Source organism: Alexandromys fortis, unplaced genomic scaffold, assembly GCF_014885135.2.
Source record: "Alexandromys fortis isolate MF-2015 unplaced genomic scaffold, M_Fortis_MF-2015_v1.1 scaffold_44, whole genome shotgun sequence".
Lineage (NCBI taxonomy): Eukaryota > Metazoa > Chordata > Mammalia > Rodentia > Cricetidae > Alexandromys > Alexandromys fortis.
The window spans coordinates 2,400,236-2,412,273 of NW_026067921.1; the positions used below are offsets into that span (position 1 = coordinate 2,400,236).

The 12,038-nt window shown below is 45.3% G+C and overlaps 1 protein-coding gene across 1 annotated transcript; it reads right to left on the bottom strand.

Moving 5' to 3' along the window:
- Positions 1–1,930: 1,930 nt before the first annotated feature.
- Positions 1,931–6,108, bottom strand: Ss18l2 (SS18 like 2). Its single transcript, XM_050141799.1, has 3 exons — positions 5,943–6,108; positions 5,706–5,782; positions 1,931–2,976 (listed from the first exon to the last, which is right to left on the bottom strand). The coding sequence occupies exons 1-3, from the start codon at positions 6,009–6,011 to the stop codon at positions 2,889–2,891; spliced, it is 234 nt and encodes a 77-aa protein (XP_049997756.1). The 5' UTR covers positions 6,012–6,108; the 3' UTR covers positions 1,931–2,888.
- Between the last annotated feature and the right edge of the window lie 5,930 nt (positions 6,109–12,038).

A 12,038-nucleotide genomic window follows, 5' to 3' on the forward strand; every position in this document is an offset into this window, starting at 1 on the left:
GTCTAAGCAGTCTTGTTGGTGAGCTCTATGGGTGTAGCTTCTGACATTACTAGGAGACAATCACACAACAAACTCCCCGATTCTCTGTCTCTTAGTCTGTCCCCTCTTGGGCAACGTTCCCTGAGCATTAGGTGTGGGAGTTGTTTTGTAGGTATTCTGAGGTTGTACTCTCCATTTTGATGGGTGTGGTTTTCTGCCATAGTTTTGGCTTCCTTGGCGAGGGCTTAAGGACTGCTTTATCCGGGCTAGACCCTGAAGGATGCCTCTGCCAGAGTTTATTATAGTGCTCAGCTGATCCCTGGTTTTGTTTCAGTTTGTGCTTCTGCACGCAGGAGTTCCTGTAGGCTGGGGATACAGCTCAGTGGTAGAGGACTTGCTGAGAGTGTGTGATGGACTGGGTTCCATTTACATGGAAGGGAGAAGAGAAGCAAGGGGGAGGGAGAGAGGACAGAGAAATGGGGAGAAGGAAAATGGATATATTGACTTCAAATTCATGAAAACTTTCTCCTGTTGTCATCTAGGAATTTAAGTTTCTCCTTTTATGTTTAAATTCAGTCTTCGGAGAACCATTAAAAATGGTGGTAAAGATGCCGAAGTGCAGCTCTTCAGAGCTGACGGCTGCTGGTGGAGGTGGGGAAGGACGGTCTTCTTTGAGGGGCTGGCCGCTGGGACTGTGACCGTGCTCTGGCGAGTGTACGAGCAACACAAAATTGAACTTTTTTTTTCTTCTGTTTTGGGGACAATCACAAGGTTTAGGGATAGACCTGGGAGGGCTGGACGTGAATATGCTCAGAGTACATTATGTGAAATTTCCAAATAATCAATAAAAATATTACATAATAAATAGTCTTCGTGTGTCGGGTACAGTGGGACTCAAATCTTGGAGGCCTGTGTTCCATGGCCATTTGTTGAAAGCTTTTCAGCCCTAAGTACTTGGCTTTATGACGACATATGATTATAAGTGACACACCGCCATTCTTACAAAACTGTTTTATATAATTGTAAAAGCCTATGTTATATTATTGTTACCATTTTTAAGTACAGTTCAGTGGTGCAGCCATATTCCCTTCTCCCTCCTCCCTTAACCCCTACTCTGGACACCTCTACACTGTCAGTCTGGTGACTGCTAGTACCTCCTGTCTGTAGAATCATCCTATAACGGTCTGCTTTGGTTATCAACTTGATTGCAACCGGAACCAACCAAAATCCAAGCCTCTGGACACTCCGTTGAGGGATTTTTGATTGGATTATTCAAAAGAAGATTCATCCCAAATCTGAGTCATACTTTTCTTTTTCCAGATAAAAAGACCTAGGAGACTTTGACTTTTGCTTGCTTTCACTGTCTTTGGTAAGTTCATCTGCCCTTTGCTGGTTGATATTAAACCAACTTATTTGGGATTCCAACATAGACAAGAGCAGCAGCTCCAGGAATCTTCCAGGCCTCCAGCGTATGATTGGGACTGATGAGATAGCCAACCTCTGGGGCTGAGCAACTAACAGATTTCAGTCTTTCCAACAAGAGAGGAAGCCAGTAAACCTGTCTGTTTCAGTTCCTGCCCTCACTGCTCTTCATGATGGACTGGGACGTTTAAGGAAATCAACTCTCTCCTCCACAAGCTGCTTTTGTCACGGTGTTGTATCACCTCAACAGAGAGCAGACTGATACATTTGGCGTCTGACCTTCATGGCCGACTGTTCCACAGCACAAACGCAAAATACCTTTCAATTGCATCTATGTTATAGATCAAGCTTTCAAATTGGAAGGGGTCAAACAAGAGTAATAGAAGTAAATAGGATCAAAATACATTATGTGTAACTATGAAAATGCCATTGCTCTGTGAGTTTGAAGCCAGCCTGGTCTACAGAGAGTTCCAGGACAGCAGACAATAGAGAGAAACCCTGTCTTAAAAACCAATCAACAACAAAAAAGTCATTGTTAAACCTATTTTTTATATGCTAACAAATACATTTTCCCTTTTTCAGGATCTCATGTGGCCTAGGCTGACGACCTCCTGCCTCTATCTCCCAGATGTGCCTAGTGCTGGCTATTAAATTATTATTATTATTACTATTATTTGCTTCTCAGCTCTGAATGCACCCTTTGCTTGATTCTCTTTGATGTGTATGTAATTCAGCCTTAAGCAGGGATTTTTGCTTCAACCTCTCTCCCTGAAAAGAAACTTGGGCATTTTTTATAGCGTAGATTTGAAATAGTGTGAAAATCAGGGCTGTGAGACAGCCTCAGCTGATGTGGGATATATCACAAAGAGGCATTTTGGGATACTGAAGAGAAGTGAACGTCACTGTTGTGGGATACTTGTATACTGTATGAAGGTATATTGCTGTGACTGGCGTAATAAAGAGCTGAACAGTTAATAGCTGGGCAGGAGGAAGAGGCAGGACTTTCTGGAGGAGAGGAGGAAGTGGGATGAAGTGCAGATGAGATGCCAGGGGACATGGAAGCAGGGTGGGCAGCGTGTGACAGAGCGAGGGTTAGTAGAAATGTATTAATTTAAGTTAACAGAGCTAGCAAGACCAAGGTTTCATAACTAACAAGTCTCTATGTCGTTATCTGAGAGCTGGCTGGTGGGACAGAGAAAGACTGGTTATCATTTGATACCAGAGAATTAAGAAGCACTATTGATTTTGTTGACCGTGACAATGGCACTGCTGCCACATTGCCTCCATTCCGTTTTACTGTGGGATCTGTTTTATTACTAAAATATTTACACTAAGATATAGAGGAGTTAGTAGCAACTTTCTTCAGAGTCCAAACGAATCACAGCCTTTTTGCCCGCGTTCTAAGCGGCTTAGTCCCTTACAACTGTGTCTCTATTTCACAGAAGATGTGTCCCCTTCAGTTGGTCCTGGCAAACAGCCTCCTGGAGTTACTCCACTGCCTTCGTGAGGCTGCTTGTGTTGGCATCTGCGATGGTAGCTAGGTAAATGAGATTTCTGTGCAACACATGCTGGTACCTGTGAGCGAAAGACAAGGATTAGAGGCTCGTGTTTGCTCACCATACCAGCTAGAAGAGAACTGGCTCACTGTGCTGGAATGGTATTCCCCTGAATGACACAGGTCATAAACCCTCTTTTTATTATTTATTTATTTTGCTTTTGACCCACCTGCCTCTGCCTTCCCAAGTGCATCAACACACCTTGTTATTGGTTGTTTTTTACTCTTTACTATTTTGGGCTCTCTTGGGGGGTGGCCTACCACCCAGCTCCCAAATAATCACACATGGAGGCTTATTCTTAGTTACAAATGCCCAGCCTTAGCTTGACTTGTTTCTTGCCAGCTTTTCTTAACTAATTATCCCACCTATCATTGGCCTTGGGGTTTTTATCTTTCTCTATTCCTGTATATCTTTTCTTTCCTTCTTACTCCCTGTCTGGCTGTGCAGCTAGCTGGGTGGCTGGCCCCTGACGTCCTCCTCTTCTTGTTCTATCTTGCTCCTTCTTCCTTTCCTCTAAGATTTCTCCTTCTATATTTATCTTCTTTGCCTGCCAGCCCGCCTATCCTCTCTCCTGCCTCGCTATTGACTGTTCAGATCTTTATTAGACCATCAGGAGTTTTAGACAAGTAACACCACAGCTTCATAGAGTTAAACAAATGCAACATAAACAAAAGTAACACACCTTAATATTCCCCAACAACACCTCATTTCAGCAACCTTCTCACTTACCTTAGACTCTCATCCATTCTCCTTTCACTCACACAGATTCCCTCTAGTTCAAGCAACCACGACTTCTTTGTTGGGACTACAAGAGCAGTTCCCTCAGCCCATGGCCTACCTGTCCTGGAACTTGCTCTGTAGATCACACTGCCTCTGCCTCCCGAGTGCTGGGATTAAAGGTGTGCACCACCACCGCCCGGCCGAAACCCTGCTGTATTCCCCAGAGTTGGAGGGATCACAGCACAATTCCATAACTGTTCTAAACCCCCTAAAGATGCCATCTCCCTCCTACGAGGTCTTAGGTGATGGGTCTCTCCAGTTACTTCTGTGTGCTCATTTCCTATGGCCTCCCCTTTGCTAACTTCTGAGCCCAGGGTCTCCTACACATGCCCTGTGGTTATTCAGTACCTTTACCCTCCCTTACTTACCTCTGGGGCTCAGGTTTTCACCCAATGCTACCTTATTAGAGACACTCTGCACCCCACTCCCCACTTACCCTGTTTGATTTTTTGTGCTGATGGAAATTGAACTCTGAATCTCCTGTGCAGACAGGCAAGGTGCTCTATCAGACCCCTGCTTTATCCCATCAAAGCACTTATGATTACATGTCTTCCCTCTGGATTCTGTGTGTGTTTTGCCTGCCTGCATGTATGTATGGGTACCACGTACATGCCTGGTGCCCAGGGCATCAAATTCCCTGCACTATAGTTACAGATGGTTGTGAGCCACTACTACTGGGAATTGAACCTGGGTCCTCTGCAAGAGCAACAAGTGCTCTTAACCTCTGAGCCAACTTTCCATCCCTCCCTTTGGACTCTGGACTCTAGAATGTCAGCTCCACAAGAGATTTGGAATCTTTTGTGCTTCTTATTCCCCAGTACAGCAAATAACAATTCCTAGTCTGTTGTACACCCAACACTCGGGAGGCAGAGGCAGGTGAATCTCTGAGTTCAATGTCAGCCTGGCCTATAGAGCAACCTCATAGAGAAACCTTGGAGAGAGAGAGAGAGAGACAGAGGAGCCCTTTCCATGATCAAGGTGAGCATATGACTATAGCGATTCTCAACTGCTTGCCATTCAGGAAGAATTATCAGACTTGGGAAGTGCAACCTCCACAATGTGAAAAAGCAGGATAGGAGATTTGTAGATCTTTCCTACCACTGCACAAGAGTCAATGTAGTAAAGAAAAATGTGCGGCTGGCAGGCATTTTCTAAGCATGAGAACGTGTAAAACAGCAAACCACCAAATGTTGGAGTCAAACATAAACACCTCAAAATGGAAATTCTGCTGTCCCACTGAGGTATTTAGAGAGGGTTGCAGGTGGCTAATTCTTGGACCAGATTTAGAAAAGGGTCCCATTCTGATACACCAAAGAAAGCACATTAATTCTATCCTTAATTAACTTTGTTTTGTTTTTTCAAGACAGGGTTTCTCTGTAGCTTTGGAACCTGTCCTGGAACTAGCTCTTGTAGACCAGGCTGGCCTCGAACTCACAGAGATCCGTCTGCCTCTGCCTCCTGGGCGCTGGGATTAAAGGTGTGCACCACCACCGCCCAGATTGAATTAACCTTTAGTTTAATGTGGAAATCCCTTTGTTGTCCATGTGTATCTCTCACAGACTGACTTCTAGTTAATCAAATGCCCTGACTTATTATTGGGAATGGACATGAAATCCACGAATCAACAGACCACGGTACTTATCTGAGCCTAGCTTTCGGATGCTCCCCTGTCATCAGTTGGCAGGGCTTATGTGAAAGCCTGAATAAGTCCAGGTTCTACCATAAGCTATCTCTGTGGTCTTGAGTAGCAAGTAAATAATAAATAACCTAAAGAGGGCAGGGGACACAGAGTCTGGCTATGCAGTCTTAGCTCGCCTTACTCTTGTGGCCATCCTCACGCTGCAGCCTGACAGAAGCTACGATAGTTAGGCATGCAGCGTCACCGAGGGGAAGTAACCTCTTTCGCACCTCCCTTTTCTCACAGGCGATTCCATCACCCAGACTGCCGCACGTCCCCGGTGCACTTACTGGACGCACTCGTTCGCTCGGCCCTTGTTCTGATACTCCACGATACAGCGGATCAGCTGGTCATTCTCCTCCAGGAGCTGAAAGGCGGGCGAAGTGTAGGGTGCCATCAGGTGGGGGCCCCGAGCAGGCGCCGATCTGACCCAGCTCCCATCCCTACCCCGCATCCAGGCTGTCCCCACAGCGGTCCGGCCCCTGCAGGAAACGCCAGCACCAGGACCCCTCCTCGGGGACGCTCACCCGCTGGATGGTCTCCTGGTTGACCTTAGCCTTGCCGCGAAGCCAGTCAGGGGCGAAGATGACCGACATGCTGCGAGTAAGCTCGAAATTCCGAGCCGGGAGCAACACCGTCGCGCGCTGCTAACGTCGCGTTCTACTGACGCGAAGCTGACGCCGCGGGGGTCGGCGGGACAAGAAAAATAACAATAATTCGCTGTGGGGCGGCGCTTTGCTCATGATTGGACACACAAACTGTGACGCTACTCTGAGGGCGGGACTTAGCTGGTGATTGATAGCCACGGACTGACCCGCCTCTCCAGCAGCCTGGCTCCAAGGACCTTTCTGAAGAAACTCAGAAAGAAACACAGTTCAGATCAAACCAGAAAGTCTGATATTAATTTTCCTCTTAGCCTGGAAAATACTTGAATGTGCCTAGATTCTCTCTGGACAAGAAGAGATTGCGTATTAGGGGCTAGTGTTAAGAAACTTATCTGCTCTTACAGAGGACAAGATTCCAAGCACCCCTGTAACTTCAGCTCTAACAAATCTAACGCTCTCTTCTGGCCTGCCTGGGCACCCACACACTCGTGTCAAATACACATGTGCACATGAGTAAAACTTTGTTATGAAACTGTACTAATTGCTTGTTGCAACCCTAAAAGATACTAGTATTTTCTCCATTTTACAGATCAAAAAATAGATGCATTTTATCGAATCCTGCTGGTCAAATGACCGTCAGACTCTGAGCCTGGGCAATGTGGCTCTAAACTTCATTTAGTGTGAAGATATCGAGGGACTTTGTAGAGCTTCGTTTCCCTGCCCTAGAACAGGTCCTCCCCATGCCCCCACTCCCCACCCCTCCCACCCACCCCCAGCCCCCTTCAGGCTTGTAAAGCATCAGCTTCCACCTCATTTCCCAGCATGGGGATTCAATGAGAGAAGTTGGGGTGACCTGCCTGAGTGGAGTCAGGACTCTGGTCTCCTTGCTTCTCAAGTTCCCTCATCAGGTTCCCTCCCCTTAGGAATCTCCCAGAGATCCTGTAGAAGACAGCATGGGCAAAAGTAGAGCCATGAATAGCAGGAAGGAGACCTTGCTAACACCACTCTTCCCTCAACCGTTCTGTGAGGACAGTGGAGGAATGACTTTAGCAGGAGATGGTGTTGAGGAGGGGCAGGTGCAGGAGAGGACACTGGTCCAGCCATTGAGAACAAGACCTCCAGGGGAGGAAACATCTCAGCGTGAAGATGGTCAGATTGCAGAGGTGATAGGATTCAGCTCTGAACTCGGCATCTGCTGGGTGGCATCAAGGACCTGGCTGAGGTTGGCAATGTGTGGAGCACAGCTCCGTGCAGCAGAACTTACGGTCCAGGAGATTGATGGTAGGTGGGGCAGAAGGATGCCCTTGCATGGCTGTCAGTGCGTCAGAGAGAGTGTGATACGTGTGATCGCCCCGGGACTCCCAACTTATGTGGAAGGAAGTTAAAGGTAATTAATGAACAGAACAAAGGAGAGGCACACTGGACTAGAGATTTCCCCAGAACAGTTCGAGAGGGAGGCAGAAGAGCTGGAGGAGAAGACGGATATCAAATGTCTAAAGTTATAACTTAGTCATGAAAGCTGTCTGTGGAGATGTAGAGATTGTGGGGGTGGAAAAGCCGAAGAGGCTGGGAATGGAAAGCCTCTGAAGACCAAGTGGTCATGAGTGGTCAGTGACAGGAGATGAGGGCTGGGATTATGGGTAGCTCACCTTCCCCACTTCCCCATCCATTCTCCGGTAGTGCTTGAGACTCACCAGGTGCATCAGACGGAAGGAACACTCTCCAGATCACTCGCGTCTCAAATTCTAATATCCCAAGGCTGCATCCACATTTGAAAAGATCTTATTTTGTTTATTTGATTTTTGTTAAGACAGTGTCTCAGGTCGCCCAGGTCGGCTTCAATCTTACCAGGGATGACCGAGAGCTTGATTCCCTAGAGGGCTCGAGGTGTTCGGGGTAGAGCCCAAGACGTCAGGCTTGCATTCCAGGCAGACGCTCTCCCACGAGCCACACTCCAGCTTGGATTTTTCTACCTTTGGTATTTGTTTTTGTTTTTCAAGACAAGGTTTCTCTGTCTAACAGAGCCCTGGTTGTCCTTTAACTCACTCTGTAGACCAGGCTGGCCTTGAACTCACAGATGTGCCTGCCTCCACATCCCAAGTGCTGGAATTAAAGGCACCTACCACCATGCCCTCTCTACTTTTATTTTTTTAAAAGCCAGGTGGTGGTGGTGCATGCCTTTAATCCCAGCACTTGGAAGGCAGAAACAGGTGGATCCCATGAGTTCGAGGCCAGCCTGGTCTACAGAGTGAGTTCCAGGACAGTCTCCAACGTTACAGAGAAACCCTGTCTTGAAAAGCAAAATGAATGAATGAATGAATAAATAAATAAATAAATAAATAAACCAAACAACTCATTTTTTAAAGATTTATTTTCTATGTATGAATTTTTGCCTGCATATGTGTATGTGCACCACGTGCCTGTCTGCATATGTGTACACACACCATGATTTGGGAGCTGGTTGGTGGTCCAGAAGAAAGCTTGATACATTTGGTGTTCCAACGTGGGGCCTGAATTTCCACATAGGGCCTGAGAAAGTTGGAAAAAAAAAAAAGAAAAGAAAATGGTCAAGGCTCCTTTAAGAGGCTCTGCTGTACAGGAAGCACTTGAGTAGATAGGTAGAGACAAAAAGCTAAGTAAAAAACCAACTTCCGGGATTGGGGTGGGTGGTGGGGAGTGGGTTTGGGTTTGAATGCAGCTCCCAGTTAGACGCAGCTCTCAGTTGAAGGAATCTCTTGGCCAGGCCCTCAAGGCCTAAAGCCTGGCTTCCTGGACCCAAGTGGGCACAGAGCCAGCCGCCAATGCCAAGCTGCTTAGCAGTTTAATGTTTGGCTCACAAGGTCAGGAAAGGCTAGAGACAGGCAGTAAGTCAGATCCAGATGGGCAAAAGGATACAGTGTGTTTAAAAATGTACATTGGCTTAAGAAAGAAAAAATGAGTATAAACAGTAATGGGAAAAATAGTTTAAAGCAGTAAAGTCTTTAAAGAGAGAGTGACGTAATATAAAGTCTTTAAAGAGAGTGACGTAATATAAAGTCTTTAAAGAGAGTGACGTAATATAAAGTCTTTAAGGAGAGAGTGATGTAATATAAAGTCTTTAAAGAGAAAGAAAAGTAATATAAAGAGGAAAGGCCCACAAAGATGGAAAATACACAGGGACGTGGATCCCGCATGGTGTTGTGTTGACTTTGGATCTTTTGAATGTTCATGAGTGAATGACAGCGGCTGAGAGACATTTGATTGTACAAGGGACAGCTAAGGTAAACCAGCCTAGATACTTTAGGAATGTCTTAACTTTAAAATGGAAGTCAGAGAATGTATGGTGATAGGGGAGAGGTTATGCTTTTGTTTTCACAGGAAATGAAAGGTTGTGGATTCCTTCGAGATTAATAGAGATCAGGTTTGATTGGGGGAAACTTCCTGAAAATCTTGGCTACAGACATTAAGAAATAAACCAAGAAAGATTATAAGACAGGTGACAGATATTCTGGTCCCTCTACTATGGGAACAGTTCTGAGACTGACAACGAATGTTACTGTTAGTTTTCCCAGGACTTGACTATTATCTCAATTTTCTCAAGGTTTGCTACAAACGCCATTGCCCTCAGACAGCAGGAAGCAGTCTGGAGAATGTAATGCCCACATTCCCAAGAGGCAGGGTGTGTAGTTTTTGGTCATTTGGTAGGTTATAAATGTTTGTCATCATTTGGGGGGGGCATATAGATATATAGGTTAAAAAGACAACCATTAACCTCAAATATTTTTCATTGGTGTGGATTTTGGTATATTGATACAAATTTATTTTTTATATTGTGTGTATGTTTCTACTCTTGTATGGGGTATTGTTCTTATGCATGCAGCTCATTGAAAAATGAAACGTATAACTAAGAAAGGCAGGTTAGTAGTTATTCATCTATAATAATTAAGCTTGCAGTCATATTAGTGTGTTTTCTAGGTTAAACAGATGTATTTTAGATAGATACATGTGCTCCAAATGCTTTAGAAACCCACAGAACATGACATTTAAGATGCTTCATAACCTAAGGCTTCTCATGACTGTGGGACACGTCTGCTCCCAGCAGCACCAATCAGCTTCATAAAAGGATGACGGGCAGTGAAGAACCTCCATATGGAGTTCGCTTTCACTGTGGCAAAGGTAGCCATTTGGGCAAGAAACTGCCCTTGTCTTACTGCTGACAATATGCTGTCCAGACTAGACAGGCGGGACACAAAGGAAAGTGACTGCTGAACTTTGCTAAGACAAAGTGGGACAGCCCATCAAAATTCCTGCTTCATAGAAAAGTCTGCCCAATATCCTAGGCTTGAAGGCCAACGACAGATGGCCCAGCATTGCATGGGAAGCTTGGGTGACTGTCCAGGCAGTGAGATGTTTCTGACCTTTCTACAGTTTGGGAAGATCTTTGCTCTGCACTTCCTGTTTACTCAGGTAATGTTACAGCCTTCTGGGATCTTTGATGGAGTTGAAGACTAGATAGTTATAGTTACAATTTTTTTAGTTATGATAGAAGGTAAATTAGGTACAGAACTTTGGACTCATCAAGATAGGTTGGATAATAAAGTGGTTTCTCTGAATTTGCTAAATAAAAATGGACTGGATATTGTAAATGTAATTCTTACTTGATAATTACTCCTATTGTATATAGTCTTACTATGTTAAAGTTAAAATCTTTCTTTTTATTTAGACAAAAGGGGGAAATATTGTGGAATATTACTTTAACTAGGCAAAGATCTAGAACATTTGTTTCTGCTGTATTTGTTTCACTATGTAAAGATGTGTTGCTGTTTCACCTTGCCTGCCTAAGGCACCTGATTGGTCTAATAAAAAGCGGAAAGGCCAATAGCTAGGCAGTAGAGGGATAGGAGGGGCTGTGGACAGAGAAAATAAATAAGAGAGGGACTTTAGGCTCAAGAGAGGGAGAGGAAAGAGAAAGAGAGGAAGATACCCGGGGCCAGCCACCCAGACACAGAGTGGGACAAACAGAATGAAAGCCCTGAGGGAAAACATAGGTGAAGAGAAATAGGTTGAAATAAGTTATAAGAGCTAGTGGGACAAGCATAAGATAAGACTGAGCATTCATTCATAACTAATAAGTCTCTGTATCGGGTTGATTTCTGTGGTTTGAGGCCAGCCTGGTCTACAAAGCGAGTTCCAGGACAGCCTGGACTGTTACACATAGAAATCCCATCTTGAAAAACCAAAATGAAGGAAAAAAAATTGTCTGTGTCATGATTTGGGAACTGGTTGGTAGCCCAAAAGAAAGCTTGCTACCGTGGGTAGCTGGGAGTTAAGCCCAGGTCCTCCTCAGGGGTAATACGTGCTCTAAACTCCTGAGCCAACTCTTAAACCCCATTGTTGGATTTTTTTTTTTAAAGCTAGGGTCTCAGATTGTGGTTGAGTTGGCCTAGAATTCACTATTTCACCATGGCTAGACTCAAACTCATGACAATGCTTCTGTGCCAGCCTCCCGAACACAGACAATACAGGTGTGAGCCACTACACTGCCTAAATCCAGAATCTTAGAGGCCGAGCATCCAAATTTCTCCATCTAGACAAAGCTCACAGCGGACAGGGCGCCGGTCTCCTTTCTCTAACAGTTTTCCTCCGAGACTGCTCTGACCTAGGCTTGCTGATGCTTGTTACAGACCAGCTCTGACTCTGTGTGGGAGGGACTACGCAGGACTGGAATACCAGGAATGCCCAGAGGCTATCTTAGACTACCACAAGCCTTCTTGGGTTCATTTTGTAATTTGTCTGGGGTTACGTAAGCCCAGTTTCCATTTCCACCCACAAGAAAAATGCCTTTTAGAAGTCTTCACTCAGCGCGGTTCTCTCCACGGAACTGCAACCTGTCTATCCAGCCGCTTGCTGAGTTTGTACCTGCATTAGGCTTCCCTGCAAAGGCAGAACTATTAAGGCTGTTTCTGTCTATATGAGGATTTATCAGGAGAATGCGCTCTTGCTGGGATGGAGTCTGAGAACCAGGGGAGCCACTTCAGG

Coding starts and splice junctions, on each gene's coding strand:
- Ss18l2 (XM_050141799.1), bottom strand. CDS start 6,011: ATGTCGGTCATCTTCGCCCCTGACTGGCTTCGCGGCAAGGCTAAGGTC. Junction 5,783..5,942: donor ACCAGGAGACCATCCAGCGG/GTGAGCGTCCCC, acceptor CCCGCCTTTCAG/CTCCTGGAGGAGAATGACCA. Junction 2,977..5,705: donor CGAGCGAACGAGTGCGTCCA/GTAAGTGCACCG, acceptor TTTCGCTCACAG/GTACCAGCATGTGTTGCACA.